Source organism: Carcharodon carcharias, chromosome 32, assembly GCF_017639515.1.
Source record: "Carcharodon carcharias isolate sCarCar2 chromosome 32, sCarCar2.pri, whole genome shotgun sequence".
Taxonomy (NCBI): domain Eukaryota; kingdom Metazoa; phylum Chordata; class Chondrichthyes; order Lamniformes; family Lamnidae; genus Carcharodon; species Carcharodon carcharias.
Window position 1 is genome coordinate 18,162,935 of NC_054498.1, and position 23,670 is coordinate 18,186,604.

The following is a 23,670-nucleotide window of genomic DNA, read 5'->3' on the forward strand; positions in this document are numbered from 1 at the left end:
GGCCGAGATAAAAATGATAGAATTAGGAAAACCTTAGCTCAATCCCTCATGTTTGCTTACAATGTGTCCAGATGATAGCAAACGATTTTTTTTTTGAAGCAGGGAATTCTTGCTTTTTTTTAATTTACAAAAAAGCTAATTAAACCTGGAACCAGGACCACCACGTTCTAAGCTAGACTCAAATCACGGAAATAATGGGAGTTTCAAAAAGCAGCCAGATTGTGGAGTTTACTTGCAAGTAAAAGGGTACCATCTTCATGCCCAAGTGTTGAACCAACGGAGGTGGTGAGATGAAAAGCACAGGGGAGGGGAGGAAAGTAGTAGGCGTGGCCATGCAGATGAAGTGAAGCCGTGTCCTGGTTATTGTGCTGCATGTTTACGAGGATGTTACTGGACAAGATTGTACCCTTCAAATCCTAGCCTGTGGACCTGGTTCTTGTTTTAGTGGAACGCATTAACCATATGTAACCAGAGAATATAGTTATACCTGGACAGCACACTAGATACCCAATATTATTCCTCTTTCAAGTGATTTGCCCATTCAGATTATTTGCCAGCCAAACCCTTGGTTTTTACCTCCAGCCTGTTGCGCACAAGCCAAACAAGATCGGCCACACAATAGAATGATTCAAAAACAAAAAAAAGGGGAAGTTACACTTCTACATATTGCACCAGGTATATCTGCTTGCCGACTTACAATCAGCACAGCAGCTTTAGTGACTGAGGCTGCAGTCTACCCATTCCAATTTTCACTATTTGCTCCGAACTGTGCACTAAGTTGGGCCAATGTTTCTGTTGAAGGTTTCTCTTCTCTCCTGCAAGCTCAATGGTAGGTGTACAAGGAAGTGGGATTATGAAAATTGGACAATTTTGCAACCCAATAAAGAAGCCAAACCATGCAATATAGTTTTGACACTGCAAAGCAGACGTTATGCTTGAAAGCTCAACTTGGGAATGCTTATTTCTGGCAACCTTACAAAGAGATAGAGAGTCTGACTTGCAGTCCAACTCACCAGGGCATCATATTCCACGGATTTAAAAAACCCACCTACCTTAGTTTCTGCACGTCCAAGCAGAGTAATCATTCCCTCATATAGTACAATGGAAGTATATAGCGATCATCTCTCTCTACCCTTACTGCTCAGAGATAGAGGACTGTCACTTTCAGGCACTACCCTGTGAAATATGCACTCCCCATCGAGAATTCAGTGCACTGATTTGGGGTATGACCATCTTGGGGTCAACACTGGCTGCAAAGCAGCTATTTTTAAGTGGGCTACTGCTCCAAGTCACTAATGCCCTTTTCTAAGCAGCGAGCACAGATTTAAGAAACATCGTCTCCTAGAAAATCCCAAAAGCAGCACACTATAGCATACACACCATAGGCAAAAGATCATTAAATAACAATGTATTCACATTTAAAGAAAATCTAGATTTACTTACTCAATTCGTCTAATAATCCATTCTTGCTTGAAGTTATCCTGCACAACCACAAGCCTTTGACCCCTGAAAATAAGGCGTGTCTAGTTCATTCTAGACTAGTTACAGCACCACTTTACTGCCCCCTAGATCCAAAATGAAAGTAGAGTGATCCATGCAAAAATCTGTCTTAATGCAGTAAGGATTGGCGAGGCGGCAGTCGATTGAATAGGGCCTGTGTATTAGTAAGAAAACCGTGGTTGATCAGGTAAAAAAAAAAGGGTTGCTACGTGAGCAGAGGGAGAGAGAGAGAAAAAAACTGACTCAAAGGAAGAAATCAGGACCTGTGCAGAGAGGTGTTGGGAGTGCTCGGTTGCTGACACAGCTACCGTTAGTTACCTGAGCGTGAAGTGCAGCAGCTGCAGCAGCAGCAGCAGGATAGGTGAACGCAGCATGTGGAATGGCAGGGGTCAGTTCTGTTGTGTACAGTGGATAAGGAGCCCAGGCCTCTGGAGATGCAGGGATCAGTGCTGTTCCTGCAAGGTCATCTGAAATATGGAGAACAGATTCACACGTTTAGTCGGGTCACCTTCAAAAGGGGAGGCGAAAAAAAAAGTTAGCAATGCAACATCTAAGCTATGGCAATAATTGATTCGAGTCCAGACAACTTCACTTAATATTTGCTTTTTTTTCCCCCATCAGCTTAAGTGGCTGTTTTAAAAAGTCACTGGTTGCACTGGTGCCTCTTACTGAGAGCTCACAACTTGGTGTACACCACTTTATGGAAACCTGTATTCATAAACTTTATACACGAGTTGCGCCTCCATAGCATATGTAGTAGGGTTGCCAACTGTAAATGTTATTCCTGGAGGCTGCTACCACGTGACTTGGCCCCACAACTTCAGCCATTAGCCAGCCAGCCCATCCCTCACGTGACACATTCCCTGCCTACACAAATTGGAAAGCGAAGAAACTCGTTACCCAATTGGATAACGCTTGTCCGCCAAGTAACCTTCTCCCCCCATCCTATTTTCAACATTTTTATCTCCAGTAAAGAGAAATATTAAAAGGAAATGACAGAATTTTTTTCACGTCCCTATGATTTTTCTCCAGGGTTTCACACAGCAGTGTCCTGGAGATTGGTCTTCAATCACTGGAGACTCCAGACCAATCCTTGAGGGTTGGCAACCCCCTACAACATAGGAGTCTGGGATGAGGTGGAAGTGGCTGAACCAAAATGGTGGCTTCTGTCGTTTTGAAGCCAGATTGTTGTTTAGCTCAATATACTGATGGGCCATCACATGCAAGCAAAATCCAGGATTTCAATTCATCCAATCTTTAGCCTAATTAGTTTGTTTTTGTTGATGCCAAGACTGAGGTTCACAAAGAAAAGAGCCAACATATATTTGAAAATATAGGTTAATTCCGGTTTTCTGAAAACTATCTTGCCTATAGTATCTAATCCCATTGCTTATGGTACTGGGTACACAAAAAGGCAACTAGAACAGGAACTCCCTTCACTTTCAACATCTAGTTATTAGCCCAGGCTTAAGGGCCTGCATATTCATAGAGAAAGCAATCCTTTCCCATTACTACCAAACGACAATGGTTCAAGCAACAGATGAATATCCCCTTTCCTAGGCCAAATACAGCTCATTGGGCTAACATTATTCCACTTAACAGAATGCCTCCCAAAGCAGATACTACATATTTAATAGTTTACCACAATGGATCTCTTCAGATTCAAGTAAATTTTTGCTAAAACGACTAAAGAAAGCTTCAATTCAGAGTTTATAGAAGTGCAATCTTAGTATCAGTTGTCTCCATTACTACAGCAGGTGGGAGATACAAGGATATTAGGTTGCAAATACTTGAGCTTGTGCCAGTACGGTATTAGCCAGCTATTACTGCATCAGTTCAAAAGTTGATTCCTTGGTTTTCAATTCCCTACAGGATGTCCAAAATTTACTAGGAATGCAAGGCTCTAGAAGCATAGGGTAGAGTTTTTTGTTGTGGGGCTGGGACTCTGATGTCAGGTGCATTTTGAGGTCCTGTCCTGGATCAGGGTCTGGGGACCAATGCAGCTTTTGATGCGCATGTCAATTAGTGGCCAGGGTGCATGCTTGCTGTCAAACTAAAGGATGATAGGGCAGGTTGCAGAGGCTGGAGTGCCAACAGGAGGCCTACCAGAGCTGGGAGATAGATCGGCAGCAGCCCCACTATCAGGGTTGTCAATGTAGTTAGGAGAGAGGGCGGACACCTCAAATGGAGGCACCGAGTTTTTATAAATTACATTTGAAAAAATCTACAGCTGCCGGACCATTATACCAAGGGGGTAGCTCCTCCTGGATAGCTAGGAGGCTGCCTCATCCCTAAGCCACGTTTAGCCTCATGGAGGCCCACGTGCTGACTGGGAAGACTCCAGTCGGCATCTACTTTGGCCCTAATAGGCCTTTTATTTGTCCTAATGGGCTGTCACCCTGCTGATCCCTACCTGAATGAAAACAGCTCATGGGGAGGGGGTGGGGCACAGCAGGAGACTGGCATGTCAGCTGGTAGCTGGAAATGATGGGCTTGTCCTCCTGCCACTTCAGGAGGATGAAAATCCTGCCCATTAAATTTGTTTAGTCTTACTTAAAGTCCAAAGCTCAAAGCAGAGGCAGACTGGCATTCTCATCCAGTTCTCAACTCCAGATTTCTCAAAAACCAGACACAGGTCATGACACTAAATGGCAAAATTGGTGCTAAGCGTTACATCATTCCCAACGATTTTAAAATCTAGTTTAGCTAAGACAGAATATAGACTTCACGGCCCTATATCCCACTCCAAGTGGAAGAATAGTTAGTTAAACCGGTTGAGCAAGATGGATTATTAAGCTCCATGATCAGTTTCGATAAATCCCATGCAATAAGCCGGGATGTGCTTTTTATTCATTCACGGGCAGCACAGCTAGGCCAACCTTTATTGTCCATCCTAACTGCCTTTGAACTGAATGGCTTGCTAGGCAGTTAAGAGTCAACCACATTGTTGTGGGTCTGGAGTCACACATAGGCCAGGCCAGGACATTAGTGAACCAGGTGTTTCTTTGTTTAAAATGACTATCGACGATAGTTGCCGAGACTAACATTCAACTCCAGATTTCAATAATAAATTCTGCCGGTTGTCATGGTGGGGTTTGAGCCCGTGTCCCCATTGCATTAGCCTGGGCCTCTGAATCAATAGCCCAGTGACATTACCACTGCGTCACCATCTCTCCCGCTAGCATAACACCCAGTGCAAGCGTTTCCGAGATTTGGATTTTCCATTAAAAAAAAGTTAACAAAAAGGGTCATCAATAAGATGCTGACGGAGATAGTGGACAACTAAATATTTAGGTGCATTTACTGAATGTTGCTTTTTCCATTTTTCAATTTGAATCTCTTACTCAGGTTCCCACTGCAGCAAAGGGAAAACTTTCCTGTTTGACTACTTCAGTAATTGGTAAATTCCTGATCAAAGCCACAGCCAGAGGACAGATTCAACGTTTGAGTTGCTTTCAAAAGCAGCAAGCTGCAATGTAAATATTTAAAGGCATGAAGCCATTTTATAAAATTGAAATTTTAAAATGAAATTTCCTATTGGGTACCTTTCCCAACAAGGGAGCAGAGGATTATGGGGGGCTGGGGGTGGGGAGAAGACAGGTAGGGAAGTGGAATTAGGCCACAATCAGATCAGCCACCATCTTATTCAATAGCCAAGTAGCCTATTCCTGCTCCTATTAATGATCTAATTCAGTCATGGCAACCCTAACCTTTAGTTCAGGAGCTTAAAAACTCTTTGCAGTTAAATGTGTGCCTTAGCCAGTAAAAATTCAGTTCAGCTAATGCAGATACCCAATTCCTGCTCCAAGTGTCTCTGTAGGCTTAGGGTACAGGGTGCAAGTGGGACAATGGGTGTTGAAGCCCAAGATCAGCCCTGATGGTTTTGAATGGTGGAGCAGGCTTGAGTGGCCTACTCCTGCTCCTATTTATGGTCTTAGGCCTGACACTTTGCCTTATATGGGCAAGGATGAGGTGGGTGGGCTTCATTTTAAGCAGTGGAGTTATTTTTTTTAACATTAGAAATAATATCAGAAATAATGTCACGCAGAAGCAACCATTCTCTAGGGTTTGCCTCAACTTTCTTCAGCTCTGTACTGAAATTTAAAGAATTTGGCACTGTTTTAGTTGTTCTGCATTGAGGAACTAAAGTTAGAGCATCATATTAAGAATAGTAACCGATGTGTTCACCAACTTCCTACAGCGTGCCAGTCAATCGATATAGTGACCTGTAAATGGATGGGTTGAGAATTGAGGCATAGATCAGCCATGATCTAACAGAATGGCAGGAGAAACTCGGGACTGAACAGATTACTGCTCCTCCAAAAATCCAAAACACAATTATACCAGGATAAATAAAGGAAAGTCAAGGCAGTAAACAAAGCAAACGAGTATATTTAATTCTCAACTTGGTATCTCAAAGTGATCTAGTTATAGAAAGGGGTAGGAACATTTCTGTCTGACCTCTTTCTCCTCCTGCCATTTGTAAAATCCAGACTGTTAGTTCAGGAGAGACAATTATTTCATTCTGGTCACACGCAAGAATTAATATCAAAAACTGGGCATTTGGAGACTAATTACAAATGGGAATCCGCAGTCTGTGGGGAGAATTTTCTCTTATTGCCCACATACCTTAACACTGGCAACAAAAAAAAAAATTGTGCAAGGTTAATCTTAGGGTTGATTAAAACTTTTTTGAATTCTTCCACTTATTCTTTGCTGCTTAACTCAAAAAGAAAGTTTCTGGAAGTACAAGGTCATTTCAAAATTAGCAAAAATCTTTATGCCAAGAGGTCCTAGATTCAAGTCTTATCCTGCAGAGTTAAGTGTCTTCCCTGTTGGAGAAGGCAGTAAAAGCAAGGTTCTTGTCGCAAATGCTTTGGAAAACCTTGGCTGGAGGGACACTTAGCATGAACTTGTGACTCCCCACATTTAAGTCATCATCTTTGTTTGGACTCAGTAGCAACTGGGACAAGGTATGAGGGGACTAGCTGACAACTGAAGTAGTGTATCCAACAAGAGGCAGTGCTTTCCGATAGAGGCTGGGGGAAAACCATTACAACTATTGCATGCAATTGTTGGCTGTTCCCACACTGCAGATTGTAAAATTGATGCTTCAATTAGAATAGACATTCCAAGAACCATTCTCAGACAACCAAGCATGGAGATTTGCATTGCTAGAAGCTACATGGAATAAATGGGGATATACTCTCAAAAAAAAAAAAATGAGAAGCCTAGTAATAAAATGGTGGAGGCTTCCATTCAAGGACTGGCAGAGAAGGTCATCTGACTGCTGAACACGTTTCACCACTTTGGCTATTCCTCTAGACGGCACACTGTGGTTGGAAGTGTGCCATCTTGGGGATATGGTTGGGGGTTGGCTGGGTTGGGGGGAAAAGAGTGGGGGTTGGGCAGGAGGGGCTTGAGAAGAAGTTTAAAAGAGCACCAGTCCACCACAACAGAAGCGCACCTCTCAGCCACATGTGGGGTGGTACTGACTGGCCTTGGAGAAATCCGTGATCAGCATCCCATCCTAACGGCTGGAGGAAGCATGGTGGTGGGAGGCAGCAGTGGGGACCTAAGGGTGGAAAAAAAGATGAATGCTCCTTAATTTCCTACTGTGATACCAATATCGATGCAATGCATTACTCAGATTAAATGTCACACAAGCTGCTCTCTGCAACTCTTGCTAAGGCAGCCATCATGGTATATGGCCTCATTATTGGATTGCTTGACACAAGTATTTAAACACAGATTAGATCATGGCATGAAGTTTAAACTCCAGAGTGGATACTTACAGGGGTCCCGTGCAATGAAGTGTGCCCCCAAGGCCGGGTGCATATTCGTGGGGTTGGGTGTTGCCATCAGTTTGCTTTTAGCCATCTTTGTGTTTGCCTTTGCAAATTCCAACCGGAGAGTTTGAGGGTTTTCTGGATCAAATCGAATGCCCTAAGGAGGGAATAAGGGCAGCAACTCAGTTATCAACACCATTAACTTTCTAAATGGCGTCCAAAGAAGTGTAGGCAGAGTTTAGTCTTATGGGAATTTAAATGCTAGGACTCAAAACTCAGGTTATAAAATTAGACGTTTACCACTCAAAGACACTGAAAGACTTAACTACAAAAGCAACTTGCAAAATCTTACTGAGGAACAATCTTTCCCTCGAAGAGCTATAGCATTTCAGGCAACATGTTCTAAAGCCACTGAAGCAACTTGGATGGAGTACACAGATTGTCCAGTTAGGTGCTTTAGGCAAGTTACACATTGCAATCGCTGCAAAGCCAAACCAGCTTCAAGAGTTGGTGAGAACCCCCAGCAAGTGATGTGAAATTCAGTTTTGCCAATTCTTGATAGGGAGAGATCCCACCCCATTTCTGCAAAAGGCAGAGTTCTGCAAAGCAAACCTAGCAAACTCTTCACACCTAGGCTGGTTTTTCCCCTATCATTTCCATATGGGGACGGCACTCAAAAATGGTTCTTGCCCACAACTTCAGCAAAGCTTTTAAAAATCAACATTCTGTTTCAAACAAGCTGGGGGTGATCATGAATCGGCCGAGAAATGGACGTAGTAATTTCAGACAAAATTCTGAAATTGCAATCAAGCCATTATCTTACAATTGAACAGTCTGATGATGGATCAGTTTCTCCACCTGGAATTGCAGGTGTCCACAGGACATGATGGACGTCAAACAACTGCCTTGTCTAGATGGAGGCGGGGAGTGGCTTGGACACAATTCTATGGATGCTGACACCAAACTGTTGTTGGTTCATTTTGACGCTAGGAACTCAATCCAAGTTGGAAAGTGGGTGGAGACATGAGAAGATCACTTGGCAGGGTCTCACAGGATCAGCCAAAACAAGAGTATACTTGAATTCAAGAGTCACAATTGGAGCAAAGTGCACAGACATTTTTATTAACATGCCGCACTCGAACATGAGAAAAAAGGTAGCACGACTTGGGAGGGAAAATATACAGCCAGGACAGTTCTCAGGGATGCGTGCTGAATTTGACCTGTGAAGGGGTTAGTAAGAGGAAAGCACGGCTGTTTTAAGTATTAGTTGGAATTCAAATGATGATGCACAGAGAGTAGGTAGAAGGCAGCTAGAGCAACCTTTAACTACATGACCAACTTGCATGCAGGTCAGAAAGATGCACATTAGTTACCAATTTACTATAGAATGGAATGTCTGCACAAAATTAAAACAAAGGCTGAATTCAAGAGTAGCATGCAAAATGCAACAGATTGTCCAAAATGAAAATGGAGGAGTTAGATTAGCAGCTTGATAGGGTCAAGGTAATTCTACATTAGCCAAAGGCCTGTCTGACTAATTTCTAGATGCACTGTAAACAAACAGGTAATCCCTCCAAAAGGATCATATTGTAACACTGATTCAAAGATTTGTAAATCAGTGGCGTGGCATTACAAATTTCCACTTTGCATTAGAATTCAATGGTTGATGGCCTACAAAAGTATAGGCCAAGGACAGGGAGATCCATTTTAAGGTCCAACTCTAGATTCAACAATTGAGGTAGAGAATCTCCTGTTGTCAGTAGAATATCTTTGACGAGGACTACCACAACTATTTACATAGCATCTTTAACATGTGCTTCGAGATGTTTGGCCATTACACAGAAGCATTAAACCAATGTTTCACACAGAGTCATAAGGAGATTAGGCCAGGTGACTAAAAACTTGGTCAAAGAGGTAGATTTTAAAAGGGCATCTCAAGAGGTAGAGCAGTGGAGGTTGAAGGAAGAAATGTTATAGCTTGGGGGCGGTGACAGACAACAGTACAGCTGCCAATGGCAAGGCAACAAAAATGGGAATGTGTACAGATCTCAAAAAGGTTACTAGGAAGATGCAAAGACATGAAAGGAAAAACAATACTGAATTATTGTACCTAGAATGTACAGCTTTACTGTGCCAATCTTCCAGGGCATAGAAGTAGCAATGTTGCTTCAATGAATTTTCCACTTGGCAAAACAGCTGGCAAAGTGGAGCACTTGTTCAGAGTGTCAGAGCTACTATATTTACATGGTATCTGGTTCTTTCGCAAGAGCCCCCAACTTTAATCTTGACAGCAACAAAGATTCCCAAGGAAAGACTGCAGACTCTAAAACAAAAATTTTTAGGAACACTAGGCTTCCAGCACTGAGGGAAGCTGCATTTTTTTAAAAAAAAGTCAGAGCCTAAACACTTGACAAAACTAAAATGGTTCTGAATCATGAAGCAAACAGATGATCTGCTGCAGTAGAGGCTTGAAGCTCACCATGTCTAAATTGGTGACGAAGCAGTACAGACCTGGTTCCATCCTTAGTAGAAAAGGTGCCACCCAATTACATTTAGGCTGGCGGTGATCCAGCAGAGGGGGTGTAAGGGGCTGAAATGCAGGTGTCAGGAATCATCCCCCACCTGAAATACCGCCAAATCCTCCAGCAGGGGAATTATACAACAATGTGACAATAAAACTGATTAGCTTGCATTTCTCTCCAAACTGGCCAACATGTCTCCCAATTACCATGACTATTCAAGGGAACTAGTAGTCACAAACTCAAGTAGGCAAACAATGTAAATATTATTTCAAAGCGACACCATTGAAAACCAGCCTGGTTTAAACACAAAGCCGGGAATGAGTCCATTCCAGGTTCATGGTTTCAACCAGGTGCTCTTGAAAACTCAAAGAAACTGTCTGTATTGGATGACTATCTAGGCCATAAGCCTCTTAAGTGGCTTCCCAAAATAAGATTCATTACATTTAACAATACCAAAATCTTTTAAAAAACGTTCAGCCTCATATCGTACAAGCAGACATTAACAGGGCAAGCCTCCACCAGACTTTTGATTGCTGGTAGTACATTCAGGTTTATTCTCCGTGGATAGTATTAGCAGCAGTTGCCTGGTGGCAAAGTTAGAGGCTAGAGACCAGCAATATTCAGGGTCAATTACAGTCAGGATCTTCCAGAGGCTAGAGTACTCTGCACTTGGATGTTTATGAACAATCTATCACGGTATAACCCAGGTGGGCATTAGGACATGATCCATCAAGAGTTTCAGTAATTCAGTTAGCAATTTACATTTATAAAGCACCATTAATATAACAAAAAAATGTGCCAAGGTGTTTCAGAGGGAGCAGACAAAATTGGACATGCCCAATAGTTAAGCCTCCAGTAATGGAATCAGAAATCAGGTGCAAAGGGAATTTTGCCCTTGCTCATTCCAACCTGCAAGATGGCAGGAAGTCTAACTGGCCACCAAGAGAGAAAGCCAACACTATCCATTTGAGAATTGTTGGAAAAGAGACTTTTGTTGTTGAAGCTTTTAGTCTTGCACTCATCAGGACAATTCACAATTTTCGTGCAAGTTGTCCTGATGAGTGCAAGATGAAAAGCTTCGACCAAAAAAGTCTCTTTTTCAGCAATACTCAAGTTCTGTACTTGCAAACGGCTATTACTATCCCATTTCTAAGGGCCTTGTCCACGAATTGGCTTGAACAGCACTCAGAAGCCACTGGACCAAAAAAACAAATTGCGCAGATGGTGCTGTGTCTTTTTTTTTGCAGCGCAGGAACAGTAAACGTGTTAGCACTCAAGTGATTTGTGCATGCCTCATGATTCAGATCAGAAGGGCAAGCTAGAACATAAGCGAGTAAAAGGAAGGAAGCAATGAAAAATTTAAAAGACATAAGGAAGATTAAGAACCCTTGCTGGAGAATACGCTAACCAAAGCTTTCAAAAAAAAAAAAAAAAACCTGACCTTACATGGTTATAAAACTCCTGTTAGGTCTCAGATGGGGTGTTGCAGACAATTTTGGGCATCACATTTCAGGAAGGATGTTTAGGCCTTAGAGAAGGTACAGACATTTACCATACAGTGTCAGGGATGGAGAGCTCCCATTAGGTGGAGAAAATATAGAAGCAGGGATTGTTCTCCTTCAAACATTAAAATGGTAGATTTGATAGCTGATCAAAGCTGGGGAGAACTTTGATGTATTGAATAAGGGGAAGCTGCTTCCAGCGGAAGGAGGGTTGGAACTCAGGCAATACAGATTGGGGAGGCAATGGCGCAGTGGTATTGTCACTGGACTAGTAGTCCAGAGACTCAGGGTAAAGTTCTGGGGACCTTAGGTTCGAATTCCACCACAGCAGATGGTGGAATTTGAATTCAATAACAATCTGGAATTAAAAGTCTAATGATGACCACGAAACCATTGTTGGTTGTTGTAAAAACCCTATCTGGTTCACTAATGTCCTTTAGGGAAGGAAATCTACTGTCCTGGTCTGGCCTACATGTGACTCCAGACCCACAGCAACAAGAGGGCAGCTAGGGATGGGTAATAAATGCTGACACCCCACATCCCATGAATGAACAGAAAATACAGATTTTTTTTTTAAAAATGGTCCAGAGGTGACCAAACAGGGAAAAAGATTTATGCAGCAAGTTACGATCTGGCCTACGCAGCCTATAGGGTGGGAAGCAGACCCAATAACATTGTTAGAGGAAATTGGATAGATACTTGCTGGCATTTGGGATAAAAAAAAAAATGGAGTGAGACTGTTTGGAAGACTTATCCAAAGAGTCATCACAGGCATAGTAGGCCAGATGGTTTCCTTCTGCACTGTATCATTCTACCATTGGAAGGTCTTCATACCAATTAGGTATTTCGAGCATGTTGGGCAAGTCCCCAATTTCAAAAAGGCAGCCACAACAGTGTTGCATATCTTTCATGGGGAATTGAGCTTAATGTAGGCAAATTCAGCAACAGTTAAAGCTATAATCTGCATCGTAATCCATTAGCCATACTGGACCTGGCAAGCGATCAGGAGGGCCTGAAGGAAGTCATTTGTCAACTTACACTGCCAATATGTCAGCATTAGTCAAAGAAAAATGCAAGCAGGGTCTGAACATGGTTATCTGTTCTAACACCTGCAAGATCCTCTCGCGGCCCCACCAAAGCTCAGGGTGATGTTAATTAAATTGGCGCTGGGCACCCTGCATTATGAAAAGCTCATTTAAAGACTTGGAGCATTGGCTGATTTGATACCACACGCTTCGTACTGGGATCAATTGAGAATGCCCTTATACGGGCTCTATGGTCGAGGGATAGGGAGGACAGAGAAAAGGGAAAGAGATGGTGGGCACATTCAAAAACAGGCAGATCACTATCCATTTCCTGTTAAACATTTAGGCAGCTCCAACACAATGAATGTTTCCCATTCAAGATGGGAGCACACTTAACCCTGGGCTGGATTTAACACTGCCCCTGGCAGGTTTCAAAGTAGAGCATGTTAAATCCAGCAGGCGGCCTGTCCTTCTGCCACCTTCCCGTACGGCAATCATACCAGTGGCAGGGCTGGCATCAGGCAACCTGCCTGGCAGTGGGCCAATCCAGCCACTGGTGGCACTTCACCAGCATCAGGAGGGGCCCATGCCGAGCAGCCAGCCAGGAAGCCTTCCCTGCTCAGGTTGGTGGTGGGCAGGGGCGGGGGTTGGGGGGGTGGGGGTCCCCACTTAATGGGCCTCTTAGGCTCATCAGAAGGTCACGCCCTCCCCCACCCAAAAAAAAAAGGTGCAGCCCCACCAAGGTTGTCCTCCCCCTCAAGACCTCAACCCTGTCCCCTATCTCTTCCTCCCCCTTCCCCCCCCGAGCTGACTCCCAAAATGCTTAAGTTACAATCCATCGCAGCTCACATCATCACCCGGGTGCAACACTGGCAGTGGCCACCACTTCAACTGGTGGTGTTGGCACTGGCTGGCAGCACTGAAGCAGGACTTCTTGTTAAGGGTCAGAAACCTCACGTCCAGCCTACGAATGACCAACTGGCGACCACAGGGCAGCCATTCTTCCCCTGGGTGGGCACCCCTGCCCCCCCAACTAACCGTTGGGGTTGTGTGGAGTGGCGGTGGGGGCGGGGGGAGGCACAGCACCCTGTGTAATTCAGCCAAATAGGTTAGGTATTCTTAAAACGGGCATGGGAAGAGGGCAATGGAAAATTAACGCAACAACCGGCTCGGAGCTTTGCAAAGCTTTTAAAATCAAGGTTCCATTGGAACTAGGAGGTTGTCAAGACACTGGGTCCGACTCCATGAAAACTGAGGATGGGAAGAAAGGAGGAACAAGTGAATATTGAAGCAAACTCAACATTGAATTATCACTCTTTAGAGAAATAGCAACACTACCTCTTTTGAGAAGAGGGACAGTTTGGTTTCCAGCTCAGAGGTTTTACCAGAATTGGAAAGGGATAGTTATACAGTGACTTTCTGCTAGATTACTCAATGGATACATTAAGACAGGTCTTCATATTACTTAGTACTTACATTTAATGCATTCTTTGCTGCTTCTGCTCCAGCTCGACTATCAAATGTAACAAAACCAACCGGCTGGAAAAAAAACAGAATGGTCAGGTAACTAAGTGCTGGATATTTAAATGTTAACTTTTTTTTTTAAAAAAAAGTGCTAAATTATATGCCCCTTAGTTTAAGGCAAATAATAACGTTAACATGGGTTCCAACTTCCAGAAAATAGAAATCACAATCATCCACTCGCTTTATATTCTGTGCAATATAATCAGGGTCAAGCGGTCTAAAATGTGCTGGGGACAATTCAAGCCTGCAGTTGCCATTAATATAATTGTCAGTCACCGAAGTCAGAAATCCCCCACAACTTTCAAAAAGATGCATATTTAATCAAAAAAGTTAAAAACGTGCACTTTATGCTGTTTTAGGAAATGAAGGGTGATTGTACAATCCCCACTTCCCCTTCCTGCTCGCACACAGTCTATAGCGTGCAGGGAAATTGAGACAATGGAGACAAGCAAAATAAATACTGCGGATCCTGGAAATCTGAAATAAGGACAGAAAATGCTGGAAACACCTCAGCAGGGTTCGACAGCATTTGTGCAGAGAGAGAGAGAGAGAGAGAGAGAGAAACAAACAGAGTTAGCATTTCAGGTTGGTGCCCTGAACATCTGAAAATTCATTTGACTCAAAGGGTCAACTGTTTCCATCTTCACAGATATTGTCGGACCTGCAGAGTATTTTCGGCCTTTGTTGCACACAATTAGGAGTTGGGACTGCCGGGTACACCAGCTCGGATACAATCCTACCAGGCGTAGCTTCTCGTGAGTTACAGGACAGTCAGAGCAACAGGAGAGCACACATTACCTAGTGCCCCTATCCACAGTCAGTATCATCCAAGCAATTACACTGCAAAAAGCTAGTGGATCAACTCCAGCGCACACCTCAAATCAGGCCAAGGATTTGCAAATTATAGCACTTCCTAGATCATGTCCATTCTCTATTTAACAAGATCAATGTGAAAACATTACATCCCATCTATAGAATATTCTGTCCATCTGCATGGGCTTGGGAAGTGAAGAAAACAGAATAAGCCAATGTATGCTTAGGATCACTCGAGTTAACTAATTTTATAACACCTTCCAGAACAGAAAATCCAGACAGAGACATTGAATCAGAGACTAATTCCACTTCAAGGTCTAATGTTCTTCCAGTAAAGTCCAAACACTGCTTTGCTCAGGAGCCATTCACTAGCACCAATATCAGACAAACAAACAAAATTGGATTTTGTAAAAGTGAAATACGACTCACCAAGGTAATAGCTCCATTCTCAAAGCAAGACATTGTTGCATTAAGCATATTTTAAGAGGAATGAAGATGATTTTACACCAATGCTTCCCCTGGTGTGATCCCATTTTAATGCTCGAGTGGGTGTGACCCCACAGTGAAAATTTGGGGTGAGTGGTTCCAGAGTTGAGTAAAGTGGGGGGCAGGGCAGTGGTTGGCCAGTGCCAAATAAACACAAAACAGCAGGATAGTAACCTTTAATAATTAAAGTTAAACATACAAGAAAAACAGTTTCTAAATTTAAACTATTGTAGAAATTTTACCTTATCCACTGGGCCTAATGAGAGACAAGAGCATCATGTTGCAACATTGATGTGACCCTGTCATGCATCGAGAGGCAAAAAAGACATGCTGCAGGCTGACACTGAGGCTGCCTGTGCCTCCCAATGAACAGAGTTGGTAGCGATGGGCAGGGTGAGAAACAACACGTGCATCATGGGGCCTCGATCCAAGGACTTTCCTGGCCAGAGTCTCCATTCCATGGTCACCATTGTGGCCTTTGAGCTAACGACCCCCAAAAATCTTGTCCTGCGATCCCACTGTTTTACACCTAAATGGCATTTTGCAAAACGATTTGTAGATGGCTCATCGTTGGGAGATTCAAGGCCAAGATTACTGAAGTGCAGCCTTGCTCAAACGTCGAATTATCCAACAGTCCGTGCAGGTCTGCATTTCAGTTTTGATCAAGTCCATGTTTTGCTTTCCTATCCTTAATGAAAAGAATACCCAAAACCATACCTTAGTCATGTGGCTTTTATTTCACAGCCTATAAAACTCATGGCTTGGAAAACGATGTGTCAAAGTGAATTCATCTCATCTGTCTGCTGTTTGCACCATCGGCAGCAACTCATTCCTCAAGACACCATTTCAAGCTGACAGCTCCCAAGTCCAGCTGTTGCAAGCCAAACAAACTCATTTTCTGTACTTTGAACACTGTGGTCTTGCATTTGGCATTTTAGCTCAACTGCAGTTCCAGAACCAAAGTCTTACTTTGCAGACTAAGAGCTTCAGTTGAATTTGAGATCCCTCAGTCAATTCAGTTGAAAGCATGCGTAGCTCACAATAATCAAACTACTGACTGGTCTTTCAAATTAGGTTCACACTTCAGTGCAATATAGAATAGTGAGTTCTCTTCAATTAAAAAGGTTCTAATTGACGACAGACAATTCACAACGCGATTGGCAGGATTTCACCCTGCTCTGGTCAGTCAGCCTTCCTCATTTCCCCATAAAAATATTCTTGATGAGCTGTTATTTTTGCTTACACAAATGGCTGTACTTGCTTTTTTTATTATTATTCATTCACGGGATGTGGGCTTCACTGGCTGGGCCAGCATTTATTGCCCTTGAGAAGGTGATGATGAGCTGCCTTCTCGAACTGCTGCAATCCCTGTGGTGTAGGTACACCCAGTGCTGTTAGGGAGGGAGTTCCAGGATTTTGACCCAGCAACAGTGAAGGAACGGTGACATATTTCCAAGTCAGGATGGTGAGTGACTTGGAGGGGAACTTTCAGGTGGCAGTGTTCCCATCTATCTGCTGCCCTTGTCCTTCTAGATGGTAGCGGTCGTAGGTTTGGAAGGTGCTGTTGAAGGAGCCTTGGTGAATTTCTGCAGTGCATCTTGTGGATGGTACACACTGCTGCCGCTGTGCGTCAGTGGCAGAGGGAGTAATTAATTTGCATAGTGCTTAGAGACGACCCGGGGGACTTGCATTTAGGTCAAATTCTTTTTGTTATGCAAGAACCTGTATTTGGGAGCAGAAATCTAATTTAGGACCTGCAGAACAGATATTGTACCGCAGTCCAATCCGAATCTGGATGGAAGGCCCATTATGAACTTTACAGCCTTGTTCCAACTAATCCATCTGGAAGTAAATCCAACAGGATAGTAACAACATGTAGGCCGGTTTTGGGCCCAGGCAATCGAAAGCAAGTTTAAAAATAAAATCAGCGATGTGCAGGAGGCGAGAATTGGAGGAGTAGCGGTCTGAAGGTTATAGGACCGGAGATAATGTAGGCCAGCAAAAACAGTGGTGTGATTAAAGGGGGGACTTTTAGGATTCTGACTGAGGGGTAAAGAAGCAACAGCACAATATCAAAATCAGGATGCTAGATGGTCATCTTACAAAATTCTATAGCCTCTGGAATGGTTCCAGCAGATTGGGAGGTGGTAAGTGTAACCCCACTATTTAATAAATGAGGGAGGGGGAAAAAAAAACGGGGAACTACAGACCTGCTAGCCCAATGTCACTAGTAAGGAAAATGCTAGAGTCCATAGTAAAGGATGTGATAACAGGACACTTAGAAATTGTAGATTTGGGCAAAGTCAACATGGGTTTATGAAAAGGAAATGATGTTTAACAAGTCTGTTGGGAGTTTTGAGGATGCACCTAGCAGAATAGATAAGGAGGAACTGGTGGATGTGATCTATTTAGATTCTCAAAGCTTTTGATAAGGCCCCTACCAAGAGGTTAATAACAAAACTAGAGCACATGGGGTTGGGGTTAGTATACTGGAATGGATTGAGAACTGGTGAATAGACGGCCATCTCCAAGAGAGAATCCAACCATCGCCCCTTGACATTACCATCACTGAATCGCCCAAAATCAACATCCTGGGGGGTTACCATTGACCACAAACAGAACTGGACTAACTATTTGAATACTGTGGCTACAACAGCAGGTTAGAAGCTAGGAATCCTGCGACAAGTAATACCTCCTGAGTTTTCCAAGCCTGTCCACCTACCAAGGCACAAGTCAGGAGTGTAATGGAATACTCCCCCCATGCCTGGATGAGTGCAGCTCCAACAACACAAGAAGCCTGACACTGTCCAGGACAAAGCAGCCCACTTGATTAGCACCACACCCGCAAACATTCACTCACTCCACACTGATGCATAGTAGCAGCAGCGTGTACCATCTTCAAGATGCACTGCAGGAATTCACCAAGGCTCCTTCAACAGCACCTTCCAAATGCACAACCGCTACCACCTAGAAGGACAAGGGCAGCAGACACATGGGAACACCACCACCTGGAAGTGCCCCTCCAAGTCACACACCATCCTGACTTGGAAATATATCACCGTTTCTTCACTGTTACTGGGTCAAAATCCTGGAACTCCCTCCCTAACAGCACTGTGGGTGTACCTACACCACCACTATCACCTCAAGGGCAACTAGGGGTGGGCAATAAATGCTGGCCCAGCCAGCGAAGCCCATATCCCATGAATGAATTTTAAAACACAAAAAACAGGAGTAAATGGTCCATTTTAAGTTAGCAGACTGTAACTAGTGGGGTACCACAAGGATCAGTGCTTGGGTCCAAGCTATTCACAATCCACATCAATTATCTGGATATATGGGTTAAACATAATATTTCCAAGTTAAGGCACAAACTAGCAGGAAGTGAGTTGCGAGGATGCAGCAAAAATGCCTCAGGGGATTTGAGGAGGCTAAGCAAATGGGCAAACATTTGACAGAAGGAATACACAAATGGAGATATCCAAGGTTATCCACTTTGGTAGGACAAGCAGGGTTTCTTAAATGGAGACACACTGGCAAGTGTTGAATTTCAAAGGGACTTGAGTTACTGAAAGCTAACATGCAGGTGAAGCAAGCAACTAAGGCAGCAAATGGTGTGTTGGCCTTTATTACAAGATGATTTGAGTACAGGAGCAATGATGTCTTCCTGCAATTGTATAGAGTCTTGGTGAGACCACACCAGGAGTATTGTGTACAGTTTTGGTCTCCTTAACTAAGGAAAGATATACTTGTCATAGAGGGAGTGCAATGAAGTTTGCTAAATCAAATTCTTGCGAAGGAAGGATTGTCCTATGAGGAAAGATTAAATAGACTGGGCCTTTATTCTCTGGAGTTTAGAAGAACGAGGGGTGATCTCATTCAAAACATACAAAATTCTTAAGAGCTCAACAGGGTAGATGCAGGAAGGATGTTTCTCTTGCCGAGTGAGTCTAGAACCAGGGAACAGAGTCTTAGAAAATGGGGCAAGCTATTTAGAACCAAGATGAGGAGGAATTTCTTCAGACAGTGGTGAATCTTTCGAATTCTCTGCCCCAGGGGTCTGTGGAGGCTCGATCATCGAGTATGTTCAAGGCTGAGATAGATAGATTTTTTACATATTAAAAACATCAGGGGATGCAGAGGTAGTGCAGCAAAATGGTGTTGAAGTAAAAGATCAGCCATGATCTCATTGAATAGTGGAGCAGGCTCAAAGGACTAAGATTCACCAGTCAGTGAAGAAATTCCTCCTCATCTGATCCTAAACGGCCTGCTGCTTATTCTGAGACTGTGTTCCCTGGCTCTAGACTTATCCTAACTTCAGTCACAAGCTTGAGGTACCTTCAAGGACTGTATTACTTTTACTGTAACTTCAAAGAAAGTCACTTAAGATTGTTCAAACAAACTCCTTCTGGATTTTATGCAGGCTATATTTTCCAGTTTAGAATCCTTAAAAAGGTGTAATAGAAAAACAATTATCTTTCCTGCCCCAAATGGAAGCTAATTGGCTTATCATTCCCTGAGCTTGTTCCATCTTTTATGCATGAATTAGATTAGTGACTGCCTACCCATTGGCACTATTACATGTTCTACTTCAGAAGCACTCCCTCCACCTACAATGTGGTCCACAATGTTGTAAAATCAATCACCAAAAGCTCTGCCAAAACTCAAACACATCTGCCCAAATGCTTTTCACAGTCATTTTCTACTAGCCAACATGTCTTTAAATCCTGGTTTGTAATATTTTAGCAACTGAGATGCTTTAATTGTCTTCTGCAACATGGAAACGCAACTAAAGTTACTCATAAATCCCACGGCTGTTTGACAGCTGGTCAAAATGCAACAAGAACCCTTAAATCCTCCAATGGGCAACTTGAAACATTCGTTACAGAATTAGTAAACTAAGATATTCAAAGACTTCACAATAATTGCACCATTAATTGTGGTGAGATTGCTGAGTGACATTGTTGGTTTTTCCTGTGCTTTGAGTGTGCAGATTTTTATTACTCTTATTGATGAGACCATACTGTTCAGCTACATATTCGTCACTCTGAATCCAGGCAAACCAAACCATTTACTATGTTAATATGTAAATGCTGGACTTTAGTTCCAATGGTGCTCAGCATAAAAGCATGGCCCAGATCTTCCAGCCTCCAGCTTGTTGGAGGATAGACGTGTTTTCCCCCCCACCCCCCACCAAAGATGTCCCACTGGACCTTGGGAAGTCCCAACGCAATGACTCAATGGAAATTGCCTGGGAAGTTTGAACTTGCGATGGACAACTCCCTGCTCTCCAAGAACTTCCCCAAAAAAAGTCAGACACTTCTGACTTACCCGAATAATTGCCTAGGAAATGTTAGAAGAATCCTAGTCCAACTCCTAGGTAACTATACCATTCCCCTTCTCCCTTGACTCCCCCGACTACCAACTGACAAGCCCCCACCACCCAACTCCCCACCATCTCCCCCTGCCCCCCCGCTACAAACGTTCCTAACCCAATTTTCCCACTCTTTCTCTCCCCCACCCCCCTCCCTACATATGCACTCAATACAATCACCAACATTTTGGGACATAAAGTCTTAGTAGAATATGGCAACTAGTGCTGCGAAAAGGAACATGACTTCTGCACAGATTCTCTCTGCTACTCCCTCCAAGGCTCCCTGAGTTGAGTTTTATAGGATCCTCCATTGGAAGATTGGCCCGAAGGAAAGTGGGTGGTTTATTTTTGTCCGATCAGAGTCGGAACAATTGGAAGATTTGGGAATTCTCAAGCGATCTGTCATTTAAGTGTCAATTATTTGGGAATTGATCAAAGTTGAGCAGATTCATCTTAACCACATGAAGCGAAAAGGGTTTTTATTCATTTATTTAGAAAAAAAAATCCCATAGAAGGATAAAGGCCACTCAGCCTACATGACCATTCAATTAGATTGTGATCTGAATCCCAATTTCCAACAACCTATGTTTTGAAATATTCACTTGACCTAGTCTCCAGTTGAGTGTTTCAGAGTTCCACTATCAAGCACCCCCCCCACCACCCCCCTGGGTGTCACAGGCCTTTTATGTGAATCAGACATTTTTCAACTAACAACTTCATGAAACATTTCATTTAGCAGCAATCCTGATTAGTTGAGATAATGTGTTCAAAGTCAACAACCCATTTACAGTTGATCGCAACCATTTGAATGCGCCTAATTGAAGCAGCCAAGAATACACAAGTGTGTCAATTTTGGTAGGTTTTCAAAGGGTGGGTCAATATGTAACCTGATGAAATGGTGCACTGGTCTGCTCATTGCACCAGTGTTAACTGCAGTCAGTTTATTTCATGTAGAAAAGATGCTTGGAGAGACCACAATCGATCTTTAGCAAATAAAACCCAGGGTTAACAATTCAGGGCTATCCATTTATACAACATGTAGGGCATTAGTGCTCTGCAATTTCTTCCATTTTAATCTTCCTTTCCTCTTGAACCAGCACTCTTCTCTCCACCACCCCCACCCCCCACCCCTCCTCAGGGCAGGAGGCTGCTTCGATTTTCCCTTCACCATCCGTCAGCCAGCAGGCACAGGTAGAGTTGCCAAATTTGATTGGAATGGGTTCTATCATGTGTGATCGCACTATCAACCCATGCGCCCACCCCTGCTTACCTGACGCATCAATTGTGGCACCCCCACCTTCCTGTACCAACGGGAAAGGGGAAGTGAATTATCCAATCAGGCAAGGGACAACCTTTCACCACCCTTCCAATATAGTTGTAACTTGAACAGGCCCCAGGAGAGAGAGAGAGAGAGAGAGAGAGAGAGAGAGAGAGAGAGAGAGAGAGAAAAAAATCGCAAGGTTTTTAAGCAGCGTCCTTGAAATGAGTTCCCTGAGGGTTGCAAGCCTATGTACAGGTGCCATGCAAGAATACAAAGAGGTGGCCCACAGTACTAAAGCAAAATACCATGGAAATCTAAAATAAGCAAAATGCTGGAAACCCTCAGCAGGCCTAGCAGCATCTGTGGAGAAAAGGACAGAGTTAGCAAACAGGTCGATGACCCGTCAGAACCGTTCCACCAACCTGAAACACTGACCGTTTCTATCTCCAGGTCCACTTCCCGACTTGAACGATTTCAAGCATTTATGGTTTTTATGTTACGTTATTATATAAAAAAGGGATCCTTAATGCTCTGCGGTAGCTGGGAATTAAGTTTCCCCATTCAAAAAAAAAAAATTAATGGGCCACCCAGATACAGATCATTGTTACAGAGAGTAGAGTCCACAAACGCTGAGCCAGTGTTATCTTGCTGAGGGAATTAATTCAGAAACTCCTGTTAATTCCAGGGACACAATGAAAAAGCACAAAATGCTGGAAATGTACAGAAAACCCAGGTTAGGCAGCACCTGCAGAGATAAACAGAATTAATGTTTCGGTTGAAGTTGTGTCAGTGCGTTCGGACAGGAATTCACCAAACTGAAAAGTTTAACTCTATAGATGCTCCTGCCTTGGAAGTATTTCCAGCATTTTCCTAGTCATCATAAAAAGCAAATCACTTGGCACAATAGACTAGGTTGAAATGAGTGATCGAGACAGAAAAAAAATTAAAGCAAGCTTTAAGATCAGGAAAGCGGAATTTTCCACCACAGTGTTAGCATCAAGGCACTGACACGATGCTGTGTTTACCTAAAATATAGCTCAATTTCAAATCAAAATACAGGATTCAGGATTCCTAAAAGTTACATTCACCCTGTTAACTAGGGACAAAAACCTCTCAGAACCCTTACGAGATAGAGGAGGAATTTTTGGCTTACTGCCAGCTGAATTTTCACTCAGTCACTAGAAATGTGTTAAGCTTGCTCTAACATACATTGCTCCCCTTGCTGCAGAATACACCAAAATCACAACTAATAGATTTATTAAAAAACTGAACAGTTGAACCTACCATCACAACTATATTGAAAGGTTAAGAGCCCACATGCATTTCATTTCAGATGCAGTCCTGCCAGATCAGTAACTACAGGAGGAATGTTAAGTGGTTCTTAGTTTCACCAGAAAGACAAGCCTCTGGAAGGAGTTGCCAGGTTGTACGATGGCTGCACATGCAGGGTGAATGTGATCTGGACTGGAATCTATTGCCTGCCCAATAACATATTTCACCCCCCTCCTTGGATTCACCTAGTTCCGTTGAAGGGTCATGAGGACTCGAAACGTCGACTCTTTTCTTCTCCGCCGATGCTGCCAGACCTGCTGAGTTTTTCCAGGTAATTCTGTTTTTGGGTTGGAGATCAACTTGTTTTTATTGAGTCGTGCATGGATGTGGGTGTTGCTGGCTGGGCCAACATTTATTGTCCATCCCCCAATTGCCCCTGAGAAGGTGGTGGTGAGCCACCTTCTAGAACTGCTTCAGGTACAGTGCTGTTAAGGAGGGAGTCCAGGATTTTGACCCAACAGCAGTGATGGAACAGTAATATATTTCCAAGTCAGATAGGTGCGCAGCTTGGAGGGGAACTTGTAGGTGGTGGAGCTCCCATGCAC

The 23,670-nt window shown here is 43.3% G+C and overlaps 1 protein-coding gene across 3 annotated transcripts in view; it reads right to left on the bottom strand.

Moving 5' to 3' along the window:
* The window catches only part of LOC121271977 (RNA-binding protein with multiple splicing 2), a 98,909-nt gene that overhangs the window by 25,446 nt on the left and 49,793 nt on the right, over window positions 1-23,670 (bottom strand). For 2 of the 3 annotated variants that reach the window (XM_041178243.1, XM_041178244.1), the window contains exons 4-7: window positions 13,815-13,877; window positions 7,296-7,446; window positions 6,968-7,075; window positions 1,819-1,967 (exon numbers count right to left, since the gene is read on the bottom strand). In XM_041178243.1, coding sequence (XP_041034177.1) covers window positions 1,819-1,967; window positions 6,968-7,075; window positions 7,296-7,446; window positions 13,815-13,877 — 471 coding nt within the window. The remainder of the gene's footprint in view (window positions 1-1,818; window positions 1,968-6,967; window positions 7,076-7,295; window positions 7,447-13,814; window positions 13,878-23,670) is intronic. The other variant, XM_041178245.1, reaches the window with a different exon arrangement.